Here is a 26,570-nt window from a genome sequence, read left to right as displayed (position 1 = left end):
GTGTATGAGAACTTTATGGCATTACTTGATAAACATAAAGCAAGATTACAGAATCACTGACTGTGGGGAGCTATGAAGTGGCTTACACAAATATGTCAATCCAATAGGTCTTTCAAGTTTTTGTTTCTCCTTCTGTTGCCTGGGTCACCCCCTCTTATATGAATATGTCTGTTTACAGCAGATATGAAGTACATAAACTAGCTAATTTCTGTTATATCATTATAATCGCTAAAGAATGTGTGCATAAATTTATGAGAGTGATTTCAAAATTTCTGAATGCTCTACATAAGTTATGATTAAATTTTCCTGAGTATATCAACACGGGTCTCCGTACGAACCTCCACAGATTTGAAGCCTGCATGTAAGTGATTCTGTCAGTAAATATTTCCTCAAAACAGACTTCACTATGTGAGTCTACAATCCTCCATGTCTTAATAACTTACTATGTAACAGTAAAGGTGTGCTTGACGTGGCTGCCTTCTGCCACACACAGATGAACCGTCAGACTGTGGACTGAATGACACAGCCCATCCAGCTGAGGGAATCAGTTTGGAAAGAGATTTGTTCAGCCAGATAACAGCAACACAAGACAAATCGCAGGAGGAGCTTACAACAGTAAATAACAGCGTTTGTAAAGAAATATGGTTAGATTTTGAAGACTTCTATATAGGCTTTCAGTAAGTAAAAATTTGTTGTTGTTATTTCATATAGTGGATACAGAAGTGAATTTTTAACTTCTGTGTAAGAGTTAAGCCAGTGTTAGTCTGGTGTCTATGGAACACCAAACAAAAGTATCAGAGGGAAATAACGGGTGAATTGGTTTGGCCACATGAAACAGGAATAGCCAGAATGGTCTCAGGCCAGTTTCAGGTCAGTTTTCCTCAAAGACTTGTTTGTTGAATAAGATGAAGACAGTTTATTCACTGAGGAAGATCATTTTTGTCCCTTTCAGAAAACTGATTCAATACAGTTATTTTTTTTTCCCAGCTTTACTGAAGTACAGTTGACAAATACAGTTGTAAGTATTTAAAGTGTGCATGGTGATGAATTGATACATAGGTACTTTGTGATGAATTGGTACACATTTACATTGTGATGAATTGATACACATGCATACATATATATATATATATATATATATATATATATATATACACATACACACACACATTGTAAAAGACCGCCCCATTGATGGGTATGTTAATTGGATATATATTTATCTTCTTACTGTGTGTGAGAATATTTAAATTCTAGTCTCAGTGAGTTTTAATTCTACAATATAGTGAAATCAACTATGGTTGTCATGTTGTACATTAGAACTTCAAACTTATTCATCTTATTACTGAAAATTTGTACCCATTTACCAACCTCTCCCTATTTCCCCCACCCCCACCCCTGGAAACCCTTTTTCTCCTCTCTGAGTTGTTATTATTTTTGTAACTTTCATCTGTCTTTATCTGTTCTGCCTGTAATTATTTGCTTCTAAGAAACCTAACATGTAGTACTAGTTTGCTGCATATGACAATCATCTGTTATAAATAATGTTTTTCAGGAATATATGTATTTTCCACAAGCCAAGTTCGTACTGTTTTAACTTTCAAAAAACAGAATTCAAGGTAAATATACTCTGGTCTCTTTCCCTTCTTAAATTTTTGATAGAATCATGCTAATGAAAAACACCTTCAAATGTATCGAGCATTTCTAAACTTGTAACATAATTATATTCAAAAATTTAATTCTTACCGTCTTCTGCTAATCTCTTATCCAGACAATAAGCCAAATTCCACTACTTCCTACCCCCAAGTGTGATGTACCTGATTATGTTACCATGGTTCATTAGTATATCAGTTCATGTTAGGGAATTTTTGACTTACGAATAAATGAAGGAAAAGCCCAAATAAATTTACTATATGTGATTTCAATTGGTGTTTACTGACTTGCACACAATTCCTAAAACGTAAGCACATTTTCACTATCATTTCTGTTATTTTTGCGCACGTTCTTCCCTCTGCCTGGCATTCATTCACCATCCTTATCACCTCCACCTGGTCAATGCCTCGAAGTCCTTCAGAACAACATGGGTGTCCTTGACCCCGTGAGACCTCTGTCCCTGGCCATAGAGTCTGGGTCAGGTACCCTGGCTCCACGCACTCTGTGTGACTTGTCCTCACCCGGACACTTTCCTCCCTCCATCCTCTGCCTGATCACTTCTCTGTGCCCCTCCTCCTCTCCGTCCACTCGATGTCAGCATCGTAAGGAGGACTCTGTCCTTTTCCTTACTGTTGCAGTACAGGTCCTGGCCTGAGGTCAAACCTTGGTAAAAAATAAAACTGTTGAATGAAGGAATGAATGAATGAATAATTATTTAAAAATCTCACATTGAGTGGAATTTGGGGGGAAACTACGAAACATATTCTGGGAAACTCAGTTGTACTAAAACTTGCATGTTGTTTGGATGGGGCCGTACAAGCCCTCAGTGTTAATCCCACATCTTCATGAGCTGGACGCAGAGTTCGGAGAAGTAAGGAGTCTTGGGGATGACCTTTCCCTTTGCTCTTGTACTAGATGAAAACGCAGGCAGAGAAAACCTTATGAGCATTCCTCAGGAGGTGCTCTGAGGCTGGTTTCCTGCTCTGAAAGTAAGACCCAGGTGTGTGGTAGTGACTTGGGGCTGGGGAGGGCAGGGGTTGGAACTGTCAACCTGGTTCTGAAGTCTATGCATGAAAGCACCCAGAGGAATGGTTTGACTTTATGAATATAGGAAAACAATAACAACACAACAAAAACTGTTAATAGGGAATGACGGAACCCAGAGTACGGTATGAGAACAATGTACAGTTTCCAGTTAACTTAGGAGTGTTGTCATATTCAAACTATCGGCAATAATTGAACAATAGTCACTTATAGGTACTTTCTCTGTTCCTAGCCCTGACCTAGGCTCCTTATTGCATTAACTCCTCATAGCAAGCCCAATGAAAGGACTATTGTTATTGTCAATTTTCAGGTAAGGAAACTGAGGCAGACCAAGTTTGGGTAAAAAGCCCAAGATGACCAAATTAGTAAGTGGCACAAGCATCGCGAGAGCTGGGTTTGTCCGACGTGAAGCTGGTGCCTCTGTCACAGGCTCACCTTCGGGGGAAGCAGATTAGTGGCTCTGGAGACAGACCGCCTAGTTGTGAATCCAGGTCTCACTGGGGGTGGGATCTGAACAAGTTATTTAAGTTCTCTTTGCCCCCGTTCTCTTATTTATGCAAATGGCAGTAATGAGAGACTTTACATCATAGAGTCAGGGGATAAATGAGAAAATATATATGAATTGCTTAGAAGAATGCCTAATACTTAGTAAGTGAAAATAAATGTTGGCTGTCATGATTATTACTAAGAGCAATTACATATGTTTTTGTTATACATCATCACCCTGATATATATGTGTATGTGTGATGGGAAAACGGCCAGCTGTTCTTTGTTCTGATCCTATTTTAATGCAGTGATGGGAAGTATAGAATTTTTTCTTTTCTTTTAAAGTCCCAGCTTGGCAAAATAAAACAGCAGCATCCATTATGAGTCCCTTCATTCCCCTGAATTTTGTTTTTTTAATTTCAGTGGTCTGAGAAAATGATACCTTTTTGTTAGAGGATGTTATTGGAACCCAAACTTAACAGCCTTTAGTACGGCCTGACAGGAAGGATTGTCTGGGGTCTGAGGCCAGGCAGTCCTGATTTTAGTGGCCACAGGCACTGCCACCTGAGCCGGGGACACAGAGCCTGAGGCCCCTCCTCTGCCCGCCCCTTAGATGTGCCATGGGTGATGTCATGGGGGTTGGAGGGGCTCTCAAAGGTTCCTTGTGCTGGCACCAGGGCGGAAGCCCTGTGTGTGGCCTCCAGGGCCACCTCACCCTCAAATCCTCAGACTCCTTAAAATGACAGCAATGAGCTCTGAGCAGAAACTTCCTCAGTCACACACGCTGGGCTGGCAAATCCAGGGCCCTTCATGGTTTTAGACGGTGAATGTTTGAAACAACTGTTCCTATCAGCAACATGTTGCAGCTAAAAAAAAAAAAATGAAATGAAGTGTCAAATGCTAACCATTGGAAAACACTGGAGGAAGCAATCATGTAAGACAGTTACACCGTATCAAGCAATTTTAGCAATCTCATCATATGTGATTAATAAGAATTCCTTTTTCACAGTGTTACTAGAGATTTTTCTTCATCTTTCAACTTATTTAAATATCGTTGTAAAATAATACGAAGAGCTTTTAAAATATGATGATGAATTAATTTAACACATTTACCATATAACATCAGTCAAAAGTTTTTTGAAGCACTGGGAAATTGAAATACAGTAATAGCATAATTATTGAGAAGACCATCATTGGAGCCAGGTAGATAGATAGACCCACTTTTGCATCTCAGCTTTGCTACTTGCAAGCTCTGTGACCTTTAGCAAGTTGCTTACCCTCTCTGTGTTCTAGCTTCTTCACACACAATTATGGATATTAGTAGTACCCACAGAGGATGAATCAAAATCATGTTCATGTGATCCTTATATGGCTCTCCTCTAAGGGATGTTCCTGTTGTACTCAGGAATTTCTTGTTTGCCCAAGACAAAAATCCAGTTTGGTTCATTAGTGTGCAATAGGTATGTTTCTGAAGATCTTGTAGAAAGAAAGAGTAAAGGGTTTCTATGACAAACCACCAAGTAAAATGCTTTGATACATTCCCATTCTCTGCCAGAGTTTCTCCATGGCCTGGATACTTATCAGGGACCCATTCTCTAAGCACTACTTAGTTCTGGGCTCAATGTCTTCCTCTAGTTGTCATTTTTGGAACAAGTGTGTCCCTCTTCTTTGCTCATGGAGAAGAGCTTTGGCTGCCTGATACGGTGGCCCATCTCACACAGGCCCTGCACACCCAGCTTCCACGGACCGTTGCCAATGTTCACAATTTTCCTCCCATCGTTAAACCTGCAAAGTACTTATTGTGGTGTCTAGACCACAGTAAACTCTCTATAAATGTTAGATCTTGTAATTTTAGTAGAAGTGGAAAAGAGCATGAGTAGACTAATATGAAATACAATGAGTGGTCTGATTTCTTGCAGTTCTCGGATGAACGCATGTCCTACTATCTGTTTGTGGACAGTCTAAAACCTATTGAACTGCTGGTTTGCTTTTCTGCATTGGTACGCTGGGGAGAATCCGGAGGTAAGAGGACTCTGAGAAAATTATAGTCTGAAAGCCCAGCTCACTGCTTGTCCAGGGAAATGTATGGTACAATGTTTAGACTCTGAGTGAAGGAACGTATTCCCTTTCCAGACGCTAAGAAAGTTGCACACCACCTGATGAGATCTTCTTAACTCCTCTGACATCAAGGATGATGCTTGTTCTTGCCTCCTGCGCCTCTCCTTGTCCTGGTCATATGGTCCCTTCTTTGGCACGCCTCATCCCTCTCTTTTTCTTTCCACCTGTACATGTCATCATTCTTGATTCTTTCAAAATCTATTGGAAAACATGAACTCTTTCTTCTTTGATTTGGCAATTTCAAAGACCTTTTCCTGCATCCCACCTGGTTCCCTACTTTCATGGTCATATTTTAGACCCTGTTGTACCAGTAACTGCATCATCTCAGTCAGTTTGCAGTTCTCTGACCACCACCCTTGGATCTCCAGTTCACATTCTCTCCAGAACTCCCACCCCTAAAGTTCTTTGACTGAACTGGGACCACAGTCCATCAACGCTACCTCTTTTTCTGCTGCTCTCCTCACATCATTATTTCTCTTATTCCCAATGTAGTTTCCATGGTCCATCGTTGTGTTTATACCCTTGCAGATGCCCTCAGCACAGCACTCTCCTCACGCTCTCATCTTACATTCCTGGCAAAGTCCTAATACTGGTTGAACGTCTCTCTGGGCCTAACCTGTGGTTGCATCAGAGCAGCTGAATGTAACTGAGAAAAGAAAAATCCTACTAGCTAGCCCCACATTAAACTGAGGACCACAGATCTCAAAAATCCCCTAAGCACTGCCGTCATTTCATTGTCCCGCTCATTCTCATAGGTGATTATTTCAAACTTTTAGCTCTCTCTCTGCCTTCGATCTCCAACACCCACTCTTATCCTTCCTCGTTTTCAGCTGATGACCTTGCTGCTGTTTTCACTGAAAATGACCCACTTCCTCTCCTCCTAATGAACTCTCCCAAGCTCTAGCCACCCTTCCCTCCTGTTCTAACGCGTGGACTATCCCTATTTCTCTCAAAGGGCAGCCTCTTGTGAACACATGCACGAAACATCATTCTTTGCTTGTTTGGCTTGTTTTATTAAAACATTTTTATCTAACTCAGCAATACCTGACACTGTACAGAATCAGTAAATATATGCTGAATGCTTAATGTCGAATTTCTTGCCCACTTTGAGGACAGAGACTACGATTTTCCACCAGGATATACCCAGTGTTTTGAATGGTGTCAGATGTGTGCCAGGTGGGCAATGAGTACTTTGAATAAAACTTTCCGAACTTCAGTGGCGTGAGCTTGGTGTGTCTACCTCACCATAGCTCCTAAGCCACACCACGCCCTAGAACGCTGAAGTTCTGTGTGCGTGGACGGCTTTCAGGCCATGTGGTGGCCTCAGAGCCTCAGACTGATGTTACCTGGAAACAGGGAAGAAGTGTTTTGCTCTCAGCTACTGATGAAGAACAGTCAATATTTTCTGTCGATTTTAAGAGAAAAACTTGACATTAAAATTTTGTTAATTATTTGCTATTTTTCCACACAGTCAAAGCTAAGAATCAAAGGTTAAAACTTTAAGTAAATGGTGGGATATTCTGACTTTGCTTAGCCACTATCTTAGGAAAATCTCTCATTTCCTCCTTTCACGTTGCATCGAGAGGTATCATAATTACTGCTGTACATAAGAAAAGCGGTGGTATGCACCACTGAAATATCCCTGTCTGTCCTCTTTTTGCTGACTTTTCCATTCCTGGTTTCTTCAGCTGAGGGGATGACTGTGTGGAGAAAAATAAGGTAAGGGGGAAGATCTTGATTCCTCTTGAGTATTATTTCCAGATTATTTACCCAGGGTAGTTTCTAATGTTTTATGAACGTTTTCAGACCATCTCTAATTCTTGCTGGTGATGGTTATTATTATTGTTATTAACAATATTATGATTATTAATGTCATTATTGATAAAAAGCAATACCAGTGAAGGCCAACTATATGCTCACAATCAAATATATATATATATATATTTTTTTTCTTTTCTTTTCTTTTTCACTTCTCCTAAAGCTTTAACAAAAGACAGCCCCCCCATAGAGCCTGGACTACTTACAGCTGAAACAGTTTCTTGGAAATCTCTGAGGCCACGCGATCTTGTTGTGAAGATTCACACATATGCAACCAAGGCCGCAGTGGTTCGCCTGCCAGTTGGGTATGGGCTGACTTTGTTTTTCCCATACTAAGAATTTTTTGAAGACTTGTAAACTTTTGACTACTAAGCAGTGAAACAATGTGGAATCTAATATGTTTCTCCCTGAAGTGATTTTTTTAAGGCATTGGTTTATCATCTTGAGATTCTTGAGAAAATAATTCTTGTGAACAAATAAACTGAAGAAATTCTGTACCTTCTGGAAGGTTCATAATCGTCAAAGAATCTGGTTATGGCTTCAGTAAAGATAACCGTTCAAAGTCGTTTAACCCAGCATTTCTTAAAATTAATGAAAAAGATCTTTTTTGCTGTTTTATTGTAAAACATATCCCTTAGCAAGAGCCATGATTTTATCTAAATGCAGATTGAGGAAAATAACATTTTCACCTGCAAAGCTATAGTTTTATCTGTAGTTTGCTTTTAATTTTACCAGTTGTTTTATTTTGATTTCAGATAAAGTTGGTTAAACACATCACATTTTCCATTTTAAAGAAACTGTGTATAATTGAAAAGTTTTCATGATTTTGATAAATGAAATTCAAAATATTACCTCATATTTTGGATGAAATAAACAATTTTGCTGGATTTCCTAAGATCAATCATGATAATTTTTTGTGATAGATGAAAAGCTATGGCTCTTGTATAAAAAGCAAAGCCCAGGCCAAAAAAAAAAAAATGCTAAATAATCTATGGCAAGCATCCAATATTCCTAAAGAAATAATAAATTTTAAAGCTTCTATCTTTTCACATCTTCCCTAAAAACTGTGGTATGAAGAGATTCTCCGAGAAATCAAGATGATCAAGGGCAGGGAATTGATAGAGAACCTACTTTCATCTACATTTCCTCCCACAGGACCTAAGGTCCCCACAGGTCCCCGTACATAGGTTTTGAATATGCTCTGAGTGCTCACTGAAGAAAGGGGAGTGTCCGTGCTCTCAGTGATGCCTCAACCTGGTGGGAGAAACACAGATAACAAGCACGAAATTATGCATTTGTGAGAAAATGACTATGGAATCCACAAAGCACTACACTGACATGAATTATTACTATTGTTAAGGGAAAATCGAGATGAGCCTTTTGTCAGTGTGTCTGCCGTGTGTGGGAGATGTCTCCAACACGTGCACGTCTATCATTCAGTGTAACCGTTTTTGTCCGACATAATTAGTGACATATAGATTCCATGATCTCTAAGGGCTCTTTCAGAGGGAACATTCATCGTCTACGCCTCATCTGTATCACAAAATTCAACTCTCACTGACGTTTGACTTTGAGCACAAACTGTCATCAAGACGCTAACGGGGTGGAGGGGAGCCTACAACAAAGGAAACCCTTGGTTCTCATCTATCACCCACTGCCTTTAGGAGACACATGCTGCTCTTCACTGCGTCCTCCCCAGTGGGGCACTCCATACACATCTGCAGCATGGGGACCTTTGTCGTCGGGGACGAGGATGTTGTGCTGCCCAGCTTTGAGCCGGTAAGTATTTTAGCAGCTGTGATGTGTGTGTGTGTGTGTGTGTGTGTGCACGCGCCTTATTTTCAAAGATTTTGAACTATTCATACTGTGGAGAAAATACCCCTGGTCCCCAATGTGAGGTCAGTGTTCTTTCTACATGTCCCTAATACTGCAGGAATGTGTTCCTTGTTTTATATCTCTCGGACCATAGCACCTAACAAAATGCTTTGATCAAGTAAGTCCTCCATGAGTAACTATTAAATCAACTGTAGAGCAGATATTAAATATATTAACAGAAATTAGATCTTTATAAACTGAATTACACTTAAAGAAACAGAAGTGAGGCTGACTGCTCTGCTTTGTCTCCACAGGAGAGCTATCGATTTACAGAGCAGTCTTTAACAATTTTGAAAGCTGTTGGACACGTGATTGCTAATTTCAAGGATAAGGGTAGACTCTCTGCAGCCCTGAAAGATCTGCAAACAGCTCACTACCCTATCCCCCTGCAGGACAAAGAACTAACTGCGCAGCACTTCAGGGTAAGCGTGTTCAGGTTATAATGTTCCTAGAAGAATGTTCTTTTTGAAATAATACATCTCATAGTAGGTGACCTCCAGAATCAGAGCTGAGAAAATGCTTCAGTTGGAGACAGTTCATTTGGGAAGAGACGTCAGCAAGCAGAAATGAGTGAGTAGGAAGAATGAGATGAGAAAGAGACGAATGTTCATTAAAGGGTGTGATAATTATTGCTGTGGGCTACTGGGGCTGTATCCTCCAGGAGATCCTGATAAACGATGTAGGACATCCCTCAGGAGGGTCCCGCTAATGGATAAGGCAATTGTGACATTTACCCAGCAACCCCTTCCCGGCTCTCAGGTGCATTTACTTCCTCACACTTACAACTTGTGCCTCTGCTGGGGCTGAGCAGCCTTCTGGCTTCACAGGAAGCCTTGAGGGATTGAAGCAAAGAGACTTCGTGGTACCCCCTACACACTGTTGACATTTTGCACTAGATGATTTCTGTTGTGATCCTGACCCACCAATAGCAATATGGCTTCCCTACACCCTCTAAACACCCATAGCATCCTGTTGTGACAACTAAAAATGATATTGGACATTGTCAAGTGTCCCCTGGGGAGTAGTGTTACTAGAGTTAGCAAATAAAAATACAAGACACCCAGTTAAATTTGTTTCACTAAAGATTTAATTTTTAGAGTAGTTACAGGTTCATCACAAAATTGGGCAGATGGGGGTTTCCCAATATTTCTCCTGCCCCTACACATGCCTTCCCCATTATCAACATCCTCTACAAGTGGTCCATTTGTTACAGCTGGTGAAGCTACATTGACACATCAATCGCTCAAAGTCCGTAGTTTACGCTGGGGTTCACTCTTGGTGTTGTACGTTCTGTGGGTTAGGACAGATGCATAGTGACATGTATCTATCGTTGTAGTGTCATAGATAATAGTTTCAGTGCCCTAAAAATCCTATGTGTTCTGCCTGTTCATCCCTCCCCTACCCCAAGCCCTGGCAATCATTGATCTTTTTAGTCTCTCCATAGTTTTGTCTTTTCTAGAATGTCATAAAGTATGTAGTCTTTCTAAATTGGCATCTTTCACTTAGAAATATGCATTTACCTTCCTTCTGTATCTTTTCATGACTTTGTAGGTCATTTCTTTTTAGCGTTGAATAATACACCATTGTTTGGATGTACCATGGTTTATTTAGTTATTCACTTACTGAGGGACATCTTGATTGCTTCCAAGTTTTGACAATTATAAGTGAAGTGGCTATAAACATCTGTGTGCAAGTTTTTGTGTGGATGTAAGTTTTTAATTCATTTGGGTAAATACAAAGGAGTGTAATTGCTGGATCATATAGTAAAAGTATGTTTAGTTCTGCAGAATCATCAAACTGTCTTCAAAACTGGCTGTACCATTTTTCATTCTCACCAAAATGAATGAGAGTTTCCATCGCTCCATATTGCAGTCAGCATTTGATGTTGTCAGTATTCCAGGTTTTGGCCTTTCTAATAGATGACAGTGGTGTCTTGTTTTAATTTGCATTTCCTTGATGACATATTGATGTAGAACCCCTTTTGATGTGCTCATTTTCCATCTGCATATCTTCTTTGGTGAGGAATCTGTTAAAGCCTTTGGCCCATTTTTAATCAGGTTGTTTGTTTTCTTATCGTTGAGTTTTAAGTATTCTTTCGCAAATATTTCCTCCCGGTCTATGGCTTGTCTTCTCATTTTCTTGACACTTACTTTACAGAGCAGAAGTTTTTAATTTTAGCGAAATCCTTATCAATTCTTTCTTGCATGTGTCATGGCTTTAATGGTGTATCTGTAAAGCCATTGCCATACCCAAGGTCATCTAGATTTTTCTCCTTTTATCTTCTAGGAATTTTATACTTTTGCATTTTACATTTCTGTCTACTGTTCATTTTGAATTAATTTTTGTGACAGGGTGCAAGGTCTCTGTCTAGATTCATTTCACCCAGTTAAATTTTAATTTTGTAAAAAACAGTGTGTATAATATATACTACATACTTACATTAAAAATTATTCTAAAAATTTAGTTTCTCTGTTATTCCACCTTAACTGGGTAGAAGGTGTTGTTGGGGAAATATCATTAGAAACAAAATCTCCTTCAAACCAAGAAAACCTCCACCAAGGTAAAAGAAAAAGTATATTTTTTAATAAGCATTAAACCAGAACGTGACGTACATCAAGGGTAATCCGCTAAAGCAAATCTCCCCTTTTTGCATAGCTCGGCAGATACAGCCCATTACATACATGTTCTCAAGATAAATGATCATCAGTCCTTAAGTAAAAGAATTTGATAGTGCCATTTGTTACACATAGTCAATCCTAAATTTACCTGATACAAATTCAGGGTGACCATTTGTGTTAGCTAATTGACTTTATCCAAAAGAAAGAGAAAAATCATGTCTTTATAGCAAGAAGTAGTTTTGCAAGGTGGCATGAGGCTCCCAGGGAAGTTAGGCTCCCCCCCTTCCACAGACACTGGGCGACTGGGGCTCTGTCTTCCTTGATGATCACATTTCAGAGAGATGGCTCCCAGGTCCTTGAGAAAGATATTCCTGGATCTTAAAAACTGGCAAGAGAACTATTTAGCCTTTAAAAATATTTCCATATATTTCAAAGAAAGAGAGAAAGAACTTAAAATTACAAGTTTTCTGAAGTGAATGCTCTAAGAAAAGGGAGGGGAAGAGTTTCTTCCCTTATTTTCCATAGGGAGAATTAAGTCTTCTTTTGTTTTATTTAACTTGGCATTTGCCCTTACAATTTCTTCTATTTTATCTGGTGACCCTGCCTGGGACACGAATTACTCCCAGTTGAAAACCACTCACCTAGGGCATGAGTAATTTACAAAAAATATCTGCCATGATTTATCTTTTTAAGCAATCCGATTGTTCCTGAGTTAATTCTGTCCACCCAGTCTTCAAGGTGGTGGCTCTAGGTGGCTCTTGCTGGTGGTCACAAGCTCTAGAAATAAATGATTAAATCATCACCTAACAAGAAAGCCACAGTATGCCCTGCTACAGCTGGCCCTGAGGCTGTAATTGGTATTCAACTTCTCTGCTCTCCCACCCAGTCTAGATTCCCCTTCCTTCCAGCTGGTCTAGCTGCCTGCCTGGCAGGTGACCTAGGCCTCCAATTTTGATGGGTATAGACCTTGATTGCCTTACTCTTAACTGGCTGAGATGGTTATAATTAATCATTCACTGTAGAAGCACCAAGAAGTGTCCCAGCAAATCCAGATGTAATTCTTTTTGTCTCCATTCTGTAGCAGAAACCTGAGCTCCTCGCAACAATCAGCACGAATTCTACCCCCACCCACACCATTCCATTACCAGGCACATATCATAGTTTAGACTTATTGCAAATCATACTGTGTTCCCTGGTGAAAAATATTTCCTGCCATCCACCTACAGGAATTAGGTCCTCCAATCCAGAAGTCCTCTGTTATGGGGACAGAGAACACTAATTACTGAAAATAGGCCACTGGAAATGAGTGAGGCCAATCCTACTTCCAGTTTTTTAATCCCAAGCCAGTATGTGATAGCCATTGCATAGTACTGCATAATGCTTTTTTGTTTTATATATATATACTGTATCCCGGAGGATACTGCCTCAGTTTTGCAGGATGTCATCCCCAGGCAGGTTTCTTAGCTGAGCCTTTAATATGCCATTCCAATGTGCCAGGAATTTTTATCAATTCTTTCTATGGTACATATTAGGACCATTGCATCTCAGGTATTCCCCAGTGGTTAAATGGTAACCATATAGTGTGACTCTTGGTCCAAAGGGACTGTTAGCCTGGATCCCATGTCTTTAAATCGGCTGTTCTGTAACCCCTTGCATAACAATGCTGGCAGAGGCACCAAAGGCAGGGAGAGTAAACTCATATCTGAGGTAGGTCTCAATTCTAGCAAGGATGAATTGCTGCCGCCCCTCCTTGATAGAACTCCACTGAAATCAACTTGCCATGAAGTGTCTGACTGGACTCCCCAGGGGATGATACCACATTAAATAATCAGAGTCAGTTTTTGCTACTGACAGGTTAGACAGCTAAGCCTGGGCAAGAGAGAGCCCATACTGCTGGGCGCATTCGCAGTCACCATCCCTGCTACGGAGATCGCTTGTACATGGGCCTTCTGATGCCAGCACAGACCTGACGCATATAGGGCCCTTGTGAATGTGTCACTTACACAGAAGGAAGCTATTCTGGTAATTAAACACCTCCATTTTATACTTTTTTATTACACAATTATGTGCCTTTTTTTTTTTTTTCAGAGAGACATGCCCCCTAAATCAATAGATTCCAAATTTGTCTTTCACAAACAATTGTAGACAGATCAGGTGAGTCACGCTACAAGGATCTCATCGATAAGGACTCTCTCAATAGTAAATAACAGCAGTGTGTTTGCTGGGAGGTCTTTCATTAACATGTCTGCAGCAAAACTGGACCAGGTGACCTTTCTTTCTTTCCTGGGGTACCCAAATCTCCTCCTCTCGCTTTGGATCCCACTCAAAGCTAACAGCCTTCAGAGTCACTCAATAAATGCATTGAAATAACATTCCCCAAAGCAGAATGTTCTACTACCCAAATCCCCAGAGAGGACCAGCAAGTACTGGCCTCTTTCTTAGTTATAATATCTTATCCTTTACCTTAGAGGGGATGTCCCAGCATGCCTAGCCCTCTGGACCCCTAAAATCTCCACTGATGTGGTAAGTCCATGCATCTCTGTAAGATTTATTCCCCACTCTCTATTATGCACGTGTCTTCTTGAGGAATTCAGAGTACTGGCCACTTACTGCCATGGTCTGGGTTCATTGTTGTCAGCAACATGCATATGTAGACCGGACTCACGTACCATAGAATATCAATATGGCCAAGGACTCAGGGCACTCACTTGTAACAGAGAGTGGGAGGATTAACATAATCATGTGTTTTTAAAAAAAATTTTATCTTAGATGTTGAAATATTTAGGGCATTTTATTAGCATGTCACAGAAGACACATCTAATTCATTAAGCCACAACAAGGAGCTGGGTGTGTTGATTTATTATAAGGTACAGAGACATCTTCTTAGCACCTAAGGACAGGAATGACTCAGTGAGGAACTTCAAAGAGGGAATAGAAAGCTCTTAGAACTTACCTTCTCTATTTTTTTTTTCTCTTTATAGACATGTTTTCTCTCCTAAGTTCACATCGTGGAAAATATGGCCCCTGAATTTTCTATTGCTTTCTCATATGAGACCAGTTTAGAATGTTTTGATCCTGATTTGAAATTATTGGCCAAAGTGACAGTGATTTGCTCAGCTTGGGTTAGGTGCTTGCTCGCAGACTTGTTCACTATTGTTGGCTGATGGGGCAGGTACAAACGTAGATTGTGGGATTAAGTCCCTGTTCCTATACATATGGGGAGAGGTGAGGAGTTGTCAGAAAATGCGGACTAAGCAGGAAATGCAAAAGTCACATGCCTGTGAAGGGCACTGTATTTCACCAATTCTGAGATCAGAATGAAATCAGAGTGTGTTTTATAATTGGTGATTCCTTATCATCCTTGCTAGCCAGGTGGCCTTCAGCATTCTCTGCACACAACGTGGACTTGTTCACAGTAATTGACACTGTCTCTGCCTCAAAGGAAATATGTGTATTGTTTGACAAAAGCCTGATCCTTAGGGGAAGAAAATGAAATGGCATTTTAGAGTCCCTCAAAGAAACATGAAGGGAAAGGGGTTTTCCTCATATCGGAATAACTCCCCCAGGGCTCAGGAAAAGAGAAGAGAAGGTATGACTGGCTAAAAGTCACCAGAAATAGTGCCCCAGGACCCCTACCTAATACACCAAGCACATTACTCCCTGTGAACATGTACACAGCTACAAGCAAGCAGAAATGTGCAGTGGCTTGGTTGTTATTCTCAGCAGCATGACTGGATAAATGGAATCCCGCAGCATTTCAGGATAAAAACCATGAAAAAGAACTTTGAGGAAGGAATATATGCTCTGAAAACCTACCGTCTGTCCTCTTTGATGAGATCAAGAGTGAGCCAGCATCAGCACTTACTGAATGTGGGTCAATGGCTTGAGAAAAACCTCAGGGACAAAAGGAGAACTGTCTATGGGCAATGGTGCATCTTCAAAGCTTTGGACAACATGAAGGACAAAATCATATAGAAAAATAAAGATACTAAGAGTTTTCAAAAAGCGATTTGCAAGAGTAGGAGTTTAAGTTTGAGTAAGTTTACAGAATACTTAACCAATCTGTGTAGTTTATTTTATTTTTTCATGTATGTTTTAAATGTGATACATAATGAAAAGGCTATACCTAAGTAAATTTAAAAGAGCTTTCTCAATAGGAAGTAAACACTCATAAGTGATAAGAAAGTGATTAAAAACTTTGAGTGGTGTATTTTCTTTTGTGTAGTACGTGAAATAATAGCGTGTCTTGCAATGGATGTCTTACAATTCTTAGAATGAAAGAAATCTGGTATTTAATTTGCTTAGTCAAAAGAAAGTATTTTTGTCTCATACTATAGCTTCTCAATCAGTTTAATGTTATATTTTGATTGAAAATATATTACAAACATTGTTGTAGTGACTAAATCTTATCAAGTTAAAATTAGTCAAATGATAAATTGCTTTGGCCCCTTACTGGGTGAGGGAGACTTCAAAGGGTCTTCTGTCAGATGGTGTGTTCATCTGAGAAATATGTACTTTTTATTTGTAGTGTATCTGGAGTTTTCTAGAGCCTCTCTGGCCAGAGAATAGTGTTACCTTGGTTTTAAAAAATGTACTAATGCATTTTATCTTTTTTCAGGTTTTTCATGTCTCTTTATGGCGTTTAATGAAAAAAGCCCAAATAGCAAAACTTCCTCCCAACCTCAAATTTGCCTTCCGTGCTATGGTTTTGGACTTGGACTTGATCGATTCTTCTCTGGAAGAGGCTTCTTTAGGTACTGATTAATTTGAGATATTTATGTGGCAAAGGAATTCCTAGCCTTAGAGAGGCTAAATAATTGGAGGAAAGATCACTGACAATTTTGGGGGAGTAGGTGGAATAAGTATGAACAGTTGTTGAGGTCCAGCTATGCTTGAGAAGCCTAAATGTTCCCAAAGGTCTGATGTGTGTCCCCTCTTCTGCACACTTCCAGGGAAGCCTAGAATTTCCTAGTTTTACTTTTTCCTGACCTGGAAAAGTATGACAGTCACTAATCTATACAGTACCGCCTGAGGAATTCTGGGAAGATTCTCTGATCTAAGTAACCCTCATTTCTTCATCTTCCAATGCTCCATTCCCACCATTTTAAGAGAACCTGCTTGCTGTCACAGAGAAATCAGTAACAGTTCACTCTCAGTGTCCATACTGTGTCAATATTTAGTGTTTCCCTTCTCCAGAATGTTTATAGTCTAAAAAATGACCACCTGCAGAAGAACACAGTTAAATGTAAGAACCCATCTGTCACTGTGGTGCTGTGTATATTGGAGGGCTTTAATAGTTAACGGCATTGAGAACTGAGGTGGAGATGACATGTAAATTTCAGTCCAAAGTTTGTTTTTCTCTTTCCAGAGGAATGGGTAGATATTAAATATAACGTGCCAACAAGTGATAAAGACTATTTTTCTGAGGAAATAGCAGCGGCAATTAAAATCCAAGCCATGTGGAGAGGGACATATGTCAGATTGCTTATGAAAGCCAGGACACCAGGTATAATCTTTCAATCATTTATAAAATGAAATTGCATCTGTAGAGGTGAGTATTTGTTTACGTGTTAACAGAAAGATTTTTAGAGTCATTCTACTTTATGGCTCAGCTAATCTTTATTTTACATTCTATAAACACTGAAATCCCTTGAGTTCAGGATGCATGTCAGTACACTCATGCTCTTGTTCCTGGAATTTAGTGCAGTGCCTGCCACCAAAGAAGGACACAACAAATACTTGTTGAAAAAAATGAATGAATGAGTGAACAGCTCTATTTTACCAATCTATTTTATGTTCTTTAAAAACAGGAAAGAGTCCTTTTTCTCCATACCTCCCCAGTGCCTAGCAGAATGCTGCTGCAGTCAGTTTTAGTGAAGTCATAGATAGTTTAAGATTTCTAGACCATTTTTCAAAGGATTGAATGATAGAATAAGTGAATGAATAAGTTAATTAATTGAAGAAGCTTCCATATATGTCCACGATGACATATGCCTTCTAAATGTATTATTATATTTATTAAATCAAATATATTTGTGTATATGAAATAAACTATTTTGTGAGCAGGTCTATCTTATCAGCTCAAAAATAAAACACTGCAGAGGCAAAAGTTGCATTCAATTGTTTTCATTCTGCTATTGTTGTTATTTTTATAGAAAAAGCCTTGCCTCCAATGGATTTCTCTGAGTATACTGAAACATTTTGCTGTAAAAACGTCTCTGAAACATTTAATGAGAAACACTGAAATGTTAATCTAAGCAGTAAAAACTAGATACAGAAATGTAAAACAAACTATGTTGCATATTTTCGTGATAGAAAAAGATTACTGTTGCTTGATTTTTATATTTTTTTCTATCAGAAAAAATAATCATAAATCCATCAAATTAAATATGTGGTAAAATACACTTCTTGTTGTCTCTATATGCTATAAAAATCGTATTCATACAATAATTTTTTCTCTTTATAAAGGCAAAAATGAGCAGCTTAATAATGTTTTAAGAGCATTTGCATTCTCTCACTCAACACTTTTACTGAATAACTCTTGCATGCACAGCACTGTTCTAGATTCTGCCTTTACAGAAATTAAGAAAATTGACAAGGTTTCTGCTCGGAGGAATCTTGTGTTCTACTGATGACAGGCATACAATAGAAAGTAAATGTATTAAGGTACTAATGTCAGATACCGGTAAGTACTATGAAGACATTAAGATAGGATAATCAGGAAAAAAAAAAAAAAAGCCAGTTTCTGACATGTTAAATTTGAGACACTATGGATTTGCTTTTTTTTTTTTTTTTTGCTAGATCATCGACTCTTAAGCCATTTGTGGATTATGCTTTAGATTAAGCTTCAGTGAGATCCTATTAGCCACTGCTTTGTACAAAAAAAATTGGAAGGATTTTTTTTTTTGGATATAAGAGGTTTCATAAGGATTTCTACTGTGAAAAGTGACCTCCTGATGTAAACTCTTTGATAAGTATCTTCAGTTAGATCAAAGAGAGTGTTCTGATTTTTAAGCCAAAGATGAAAGGAAACAGCATAAAATGGGAAGCAGAGCTCTCGACTATAGGTTCATAGCTTTATATTTGAAATACAGTTTTGTTGCCAGTCAATCTATGACTTTGGATATCATCTTACTTGAGACTTTCAACTCCTTCAACTGTAAAAGGAGGGCTTAGAACAAGATGGTTTTTCAGGCACCTTCCAGCTTTTATATTGCTACTTTTTATTGTTATTTTTTAGACACAAAGGAAAATATCAGTGTTGCAGATACTCTTCAGAAAGTCTGGGCTGTACTGGAACAGAATATAGAACATTATGCAATTTCTCTCCTAAGGTAAAGCCGTGTAATGCTATTTCTATTGCATTATTTTGGTATCCTTCAAGTTCTAGTTCAAATGCTACCGTATTCATTGAGTTTTCCCTAATCCCTATAGCTAGAAACACACCATTGCTTCTGAACTTTTACTCATTTCACACTCATTACTTTTTGTTTGTCTTCATTGCACTTATCTAAAATTCTAAACAGAAAACCTCTGAGAAGCAAAACCGTTTTTTGAAATCTTTTGGTTCTAAGGAGACCAGAGTTAGAGTTTAGGACCTGCTAAGGAAGGGGACTCCAGTAAACAATTAAAGTTGTCAGTTGAAATCCCTGGAGGGCAACATTCTAGAAACTGAGACAAGTGTGAAGTAGACTGAGCTTTAGGAAAACTGCATTCTAACCAGAAACCAAGTTCAGGGCAGGATACTCTGAAGAAACTAAGAGAAAATTATATACATATGAAAGAAGCAGACCATCTGGTGATGTAAGAGTTAGCAGATCAAATCTCTAAAGGTAACTATTATGGAAATGCCCAAGAAAACAAAGAATAAAGAAAGAGAAAATAGATTAAAAGGTTAGATGAATAAAGCACAGTCAAGTGGAAATTACATAAATGAGATTTTTAACAACTGAAATTTTAAACTTCTTAATGGGTTTAACAGCAGCAGATCAGGCAAAATAGAGAAAGAGATTAGTGAACTGGGAGATAGGGCAATAGAAAAGTTTCCAACTGAAGCATAGGAGAAAATAAATAGAAGACAAGGGAAGAGCTAAGGGACATGTGGAACACACTTAGAAAGTCTAGTATTTGTATAATTATAGTCCCAGAATGTAAAAGGATAATAGCTGATAAATTTCTGAAACTGATCAAATACATCAACCTGTATTTTCAAAAGATTCTTCATGCAGACTCCACGTAGGAAGGACACAAAGACTCATCATAGTTAAAATGCTTAAATTCAAAGGCCAAAAGATAAACCTTCGAAGTAACCAGAGCAATAAGACATACTATTTTCAAAGGACAATCGGACTAATAGCTATGGGTGGTAATAAATCCACACCCTTAGCAATGCAAAATGCAGGAGTTGGATAAAGGGTTTTAAAGGGTTCTTGGGTTCTGGCATTACTACAGAAATGGTAAAAGTAATCATCTAGGTAAAACTCTGGTAGGGCTAGGATGCATAATATACTCTCTAGCAATATGCTAATAGATCAACTAGTGAATCTAAGAAATCAGATTATCTTACACATCTTCCAGAGAAAAGGAAAAAAGAGGAAACATTTACCACATTGGAATCTAAAAAAGAAAAAAAAAAGGATGCTATGAACTCATCTACAAAACAGAAACAGACTCACAGACATAGTAAACAATCTTATGGTTACCGGGGAAAGGGGATGGGAAGAGATAAATTTGGGAGTTTGAGATTTACAAATGTTGGCCACTATATATAAAAATAGATTTTAAAAATTTCTTCTGTATAGCACAGGGAACTATGTTTAATATCTTATAATAACCTTTAATGAAAAAAGTATGAAAATGAATATATGTATGTGTATGCATGACTGGAACATTGGGCTATACACTAGAAATTGACACAATGTAACTGACGGTACTTAAATTAAAAAAAATATATATATATATGTATATATATATATGTGTGTGTGTATATATATATATATATCACATTCAATGAGACCAAAAGAAAAAAACAAGACCTAATGCTAACCCCAGTTCTACTAATTATCAGATGTGTGACCTGGGGTAAGTTTCTTATCCTCTCTGAAGTTAATTTTTTTTTCATCTGTGATATAAGGATAATAATACTTACCTCAAAGTACTGTTCCTTTATAAATATTGCTACTATTGTTACTACTGCATGGGTAATTTTGAGGTCCTGAGAGCCTAGCCTTGCATTCTCAGATCTTACGGGGCACCACTTCTCCAAGCTGACTTTGGGCAAGGCTCAGTTTACCAATATAACTTTCTCTCTGTCCTAGGATGCAAAGTTAAAACTAAATCTTTCTGTCAGGGATACATCCCTCTCTAGGTCATTCAGGACATTCCACATGGTACATCAGGTTTGTGATGGTCCTATACTCATTAGAATTTCCTAAAGTGTATGAAAAATAGTAGAATGTATGATGAGAATGGAAACAGTCTGGAAAGCCTTTAAATTCTATCTTATCTTAGAATGGTGGCAGGTCCCATCATTCCCAGTTCCCTATGTGACCTGCTTAGTTCCTGAGTTGGCTCAGCCAACACCCACATTTAGACTCGGCCAGTCCCTGTGTGATTGACAGTGGTGCTCTGTACTGACAGATCATCACGTTGTAGTTCCTAGTGAGGATGATCAGGTTATTTATCATCCAAACTGGGACACTCCGACAGGGGAAGAGGGAGCACTATTAATAATTACGCCAGGGCTCTGAGCATAAACCAGGACTGCCCCAGGCGAACCAGAATATATAATTACTCTGGTCTTTGTTTTTGTCATTATTTTCAAAAGCTTTTAAAAATCCCTTCAGATATAAACCTATCATTTTCCTTCCACCATCAAAGACCAGTGAGCAAATGGAGCAGCTGAACCCTATTCTCTCACCGTGAGGAGCTCTATGGCTTTGCTTCCCACTGACAGTACAATTAAACCAGCCACCTTCTGGAAGCCAAGAACACCTCTAGCTCTGTCTGGACCTCTAATAGAGAACCATTGTCTATGGCCATTTATAGCTTCCATCCCAGCTAATACCCAAGACGTTATACAAGAGACCTTAGATTCCTGATGCTAGTAAGGCTGGTTCTGGTTCCCGGCAGAGTGGGAGGTACAAGACCCAGATGATCTCTCTCATCACTTCCATCATGTTCTGGAATATGCCACAGCCTTCCAGGGGGCAAACATGGAGAAACCTCAGTTGCACACACCCCTCCCTCAGGCACCAGAAATAAAGTAGCAGGAAAACTCTGGCGCTCTCCCCTTCGTCATAACCTGTGTTTTAGGGCTTTATTTCAGTCGTCTTTTCTAAATTCATTCCTCACTTTAAATTCCATTCTAGTATTGATTTTCTGCATCAACCCCAGACCTTCAGCAGCTCCCACCCAGTTTTGTTGCTAGTTTGCCTGCTTCTAGTTTTCTCATCTTATAGCTTGAATTTTGGTTCTAATTTCCCACCTATAAACTTCAGTTACTCCCTAGATCAGGAGTTAGGTTCTCTGTCAACTAAGAACTTCAGATAATTTGGGGCACCTTTGAGAGACGTCTTTCATGGTTGACCTGGAATGGGCTCCTCTGCCTGGGTGCCACATACCATGAGCCTTCCTTTTAAAGAAGGACTCAATCCAGCCAACAATGAACTGCAATATTTTATGCTATTTTTTTTGCCTATTTCTTTTTTTTAATGGAATTTATTTTAAAAGTTGCTTTTGCTATTGGTACTTACATTATTTTTGCATTTATAGATTAATGTTTAAAAGCAAGTGCAGGTCTATGGAATCTTACCCATGCTATCAAGATGAAGACACTAAGATTGCTTTTACTGACTATATAGTGACTTATGCAGACCAACCACCAAATACTTGGTTTATAGTATTCAGGTGAGGCTATCATATGTTAGCAAGTGATTTCACCCTTAACTGGCATGAAATAGTTATATACATAGAGCTTTGTTTGTGATAGTAGTAAAAATATGAACATTTAAGTTGCTTTCAGAGCTTAAAATTTCTTCCATATCTGCTATGCATAAATGAGATTATAGAAAATTTTATTCATATTTCTTTAAACAATATATGAGGAATGTGAACTTAATTATTAGGTCTTTTTATGAGTATGGTAAACATAATATAATAAATTTATATACTTTCAGTATATAAATAAATCATTTAAATTCTGAGCAATAGCATATTAGGTAAAAGTCACAAATTACTTATAAAATGGGTTTCTTAAAGGGTATGCATTTACATGACCAAACAGTATATTAGTAATAATTTTAAAGGAAAACAATGTGTGTACATTTAAATTATTTGCAACTTTAAACTTTTTTATTTCTTAGCATCAAACCTGATTTTGAACTTTCTTTGTGACTTGTGTCAAGGGAAAGTTCACGCTTTTGTCATTACAGAGAAACATTTTTAGTTCCTCAAGATATGATTTTGGTTCCCAAAGTATATACTACACTTCCAGTCTGTATGCTCCACGTTGTTAACAATGACACAATGGAACAAGTGCCAAAGGTGTTCCAAAAAGTGGTGCCTTATCTTTATACTAAGAACAAGGTAGGTGTAAAATTTATTCTCCCCATGTAATAGAATGACAGTGAGAAGCCAGCACCCTGAGAGGTTCCAGGAGAAGTTAGAACAGATGTGTTTTCAACCTGCGTAATAAAGGAATAGGGTCCTGGTCTTCTCTGCAGTAGTTTCACGTGTTTGACAGCAAGAGGTACTTAACGTGAGTGCTAGAACGTTCACCTTTTTACCCACTTCTTATCTTTATTCCAAAGAAAATATGACAAAAGGAAAACATTAGAAATCCCCATAATTAAAATCATAAAATCATACAAACTCCTAAAATGAAAATGGAGGTAGAGAGCACATGTAGTCCTGTTCCCTAAACCAGATCAGCAGGCTGTGTCAGTTTCTCACTGGCTTCTTTATTCCATTCCTAAATATGTCAGAACATTGTGATTACACAGCCACTCTCCCCACCCCCAGCCTTTCCTAGGGCTACCCAGATTCCTTCAAGCATAGACACTCCTGGAACATTTCTCCTGCTGAATGACAGACCCTGATCTTTGATATTCACTCGAATCATGTTGTCTCTATTTTAATCTCATTTTTGAGTTTCTAGTCATTTCTTCTAAGAGAAAAAGCATGTTTTTCACTTTAAATTCCACTTGTTCATTGTTGATCTACTTTAGAGATTTTAGAGTTTTAGGAAACTTTTAAAAAACCAGGGCAATTTATATCTATATATAGAAATATGTGGGTATATATAAGTATTTTTAAAACTTTCTATTTTACTAGTGAGTTTTTTCACTATTTCATTATAATTAGGAAATTCTCATATATTTTATTAAAAATTTGTAACTTTTTCCATTATTTTTCATGAGGTACAAACTTTCTCAATATTCCACTGATTTTACTAAATTTGAAGATATTATCAAATTATAAATTAGACTTACGTTAGTTTTAGTTATCTTAATTTTACACATTTAATTCACATTTACTTTTTATTAGAAAATCTGACAGTATTTTTGTGTTCAGTTGTATATATTTAGAATTATATACTTAAATGTAATTTTTAAAAACTTAAAATCAGTGCACCAATTTATCATTTTTCTAATTGCTTTTGAAAAAGTATTTATATTATACTTGAAAATGGAATAATATGCTAGTAAAAGTTAATTTCTATACATCAAACATATACTTACAAACTGAATTTATTTGACTCTAATACAATTTGACCCTCCATACAACTTCTTTTTGCAGTATATTTATTCTCCTCTGTGTCCTAGTAAATAGCAATTTATTAAAAATTACACTGTGGGAAACATATTGATAAACTTTGCCTCTCTCCAGCAGAATATCTTGGGTTAAACCAAACACTACAGGAGGCAACTGGTTTTTTTGTTAACAAACTCATCTTCACACTAGTAATAATTGATGGGTTTTTTAAAATGTTTGTCAAGTCTGACCTAGCTTTCCTTTTGAATACAAAAATTTTAGGTCAACTTTTTCCAGTGTATGTCCACTGAGCATACAGTATCTAAGGTTAAAATAGAAATAAAACATAAGGTTACACAGTTAATTCTTCGGACTTGCTTGATGTATTTTTTTCATAATTTTTCGAAGACCATAACCTGTGATTTGTAATACTTACCTACAAGGTTTCTCAGTATTCGGTACTTTATAATATTACTCTTTTATTCCAGAGTCTTGAAGTCATTTACAATAACCAGGTCCTCTCTTAAAATCCTACCACTGAGTTAGCTTTAGACTTTCACTTACCAATATCTATCTTACCATTTTATCAATCTTTTATTCTCTCTCAGAATTGTTTTCTGAATCTAAAGAAGCACAAAATCAGAGTTGTGTAGTTTTGTTTTGCTTCTTTAATACATTAATACCACAAGCTCAAATAATAACAAAAATAGCAATAAATCTGCACTTTGCAGGTAAAAGTACTTTAGCATACATGATTTGTCTTCCTTCTGTCCTTGCCCCAAACATAACGTCAGAAGTCCTTACGGATGTTGAAATTCTGATCTCATTATGAGTATTGGAATTTTGATTAATATTCCTGGATTTTTATTGCAATGTCATGAATTCATTCTGTCTTGTATATTTTGAATTTTTGTTTCTGGAATTCTAAACACATCGGAGGGCTTCCTCTGCATCAGAGAGCAACTGGAGTACAAATCTATATTTTTCTGCCTTGTTAGAAGTGTCTGGAATGATAAACTCAGAATTACTTTGAATTTTTGTATGTTATCACTTTCCCAGGTCCCTTAAATGCTTCTTTTCTCCTATGTAAAGAGCTCATCTCCAGACTCATACCTGGGCTCCATGGAACCAGATCTGCTGCTGATTTCATAGCCTTACCTGCCAAGTGTCATCCCAAGGGAACTGCATTTCCATCACCTCTTCTTCCTTTTTTCATCTCATATTTAGAAAGATGATTCTAAGACAAGGAAATCAAGTAGGAAGCTATTGGGCTAATCCAGGGTGATACAATGATAAAAGATCTCCCTTGGGAAGCATTAGAAGGAATCATAGTAATCCTCTACACAGTTAAGCACCATTTTATAGCTAGGGAACCATTCAAACAAAAGTGTTAGTTTTCCATTTTCTCCCAAAACATGTAAGGTGACACTTTTTAAAAGGGATTTTAAAACATAATGCTAGTGATTTGTCAATTATTGAGAAATTTTGGGGTCTTTAAGTATATGAAGATAATAAAGTATTTTAATACTGTGAAACCATGTATTGTACCTTTGAGAGACTAACAACAATATAACTTCCATGTAATTCTTCTTTCCTATAGAAAGGATATACATTCGTGGCTGAAGCTTATACTGGTGACATGTATATGCCGTCATCACGATGGAAACTGCGCCTAATTGGTTCTTATCATCCACTCCCATTCTTGTGTCGAGACCCTCCTTGTAACACCTTTGCCATAAAGGAAATCAGAGATTACTACATACCCAATGATAAGAAAATCGTATTCAGGTATGTGACAGAAAGGAAATCCATTCCTTTTAAAATGTTAATGTTCTTGCTATATTAAATATTTCACCTTAAATGTAAATATTTTATTTTAAATATTAATATTATTTAAAATAATAAATTCTGTACTAAAATTCTGAGTGAATTTTGAGCTTCAATTTTATACTCTTTTCGAGAGTAGTGTGATTGTATAAATGTTTATTTAAGATCAAGCCTATGTTGCATGTAAGGATAATATTTTCTTAGTCCTCTTCTTATTTGATTTTCACTAAATATTCTTCATAACACTCCTTCCTCTGAATACTCTTTCTTTTTTCTGCTCCATCTCTGACTGTTCTCTTGTAATTCTCTTGTGTGGGTTTCTCCTCTGCCAACTCATCCTTCTCTCCATGTTTATCTGTATATTCTCCATGAATAGCCGCA

The 26,570-nt window shown here is 37.8% G+C and overlaps 1 protein-coding gene across 1 annotated transcript in view; it reads left to right on the top strand.

The window, feature by feature from the left end:
* Window positions 1-26,570, top strand: part of ADGB (androglobin) — a 146,875-nt gene that overhangs the window by 75,286 nt on the left and 45,019 nt on the right. The window contains exons 15-26 of the mRNA XM_064486604.1: window positions 494-677; window positions 1,553-1,616; window positions 5,100-5,202; window positions 7,280-7,421; window positions 8,781-8,895; window positions 9,246-9,413; window positions 16,228-16,363; window positions 16,978-17,115; window positions 18,850-18,943; window positions 22,383-22,517; window positions 23,042-23,195; window positions 25,963-26,150. Coding sequence (XP_064342674.1) covers window positions 494-677; window positions 1,553-1,616; window positions 5,100-5,202; window positions 7,280-7,421; window positions 8,781-8,895; window positions 9,246-9,413; window positions 16,228-16,363; window positions 16,978-17,115; window positions 18,850-18,943; window positions 22,383-22,517; window positions 23,042-23,195; window positions 25,963-26,150 — 1,621 coding nt within the window. The remainder of the gene's footprint in view (window positions 1-493; window positions 678-1,552; window positions 1,617-5,099; window positions 5,203-7,279; window positions 7,422-8,780; window positions 8,896-9,245; window positions 9,414-16,227; window positions 16,364-16,977; window positions 17,116-18,849; window positions 18,944-22,382; window positions 22,518-23,041; window positions 23,196-25,962; window positions 26,151-26,570) is intronic.

Source organism: Camelus dromedarius, chromosome 6 (assembly GCF_036321535.1).
Source record: "Camelus dromedarius isolate mCamDro1 chromosome 6, mCamDro1.pat, whole genome shotgun sequence".
NCBI lineage: Eukaryota > Metazoa > Chordata > Mammalia > Artiodactyla > Camelidae > Camelus > Camelus dromedarius.
Note: the sequence above shows the minus strand (reverse complement) of the source record. Positions and strands in the feature narration are given on the sequence as shown.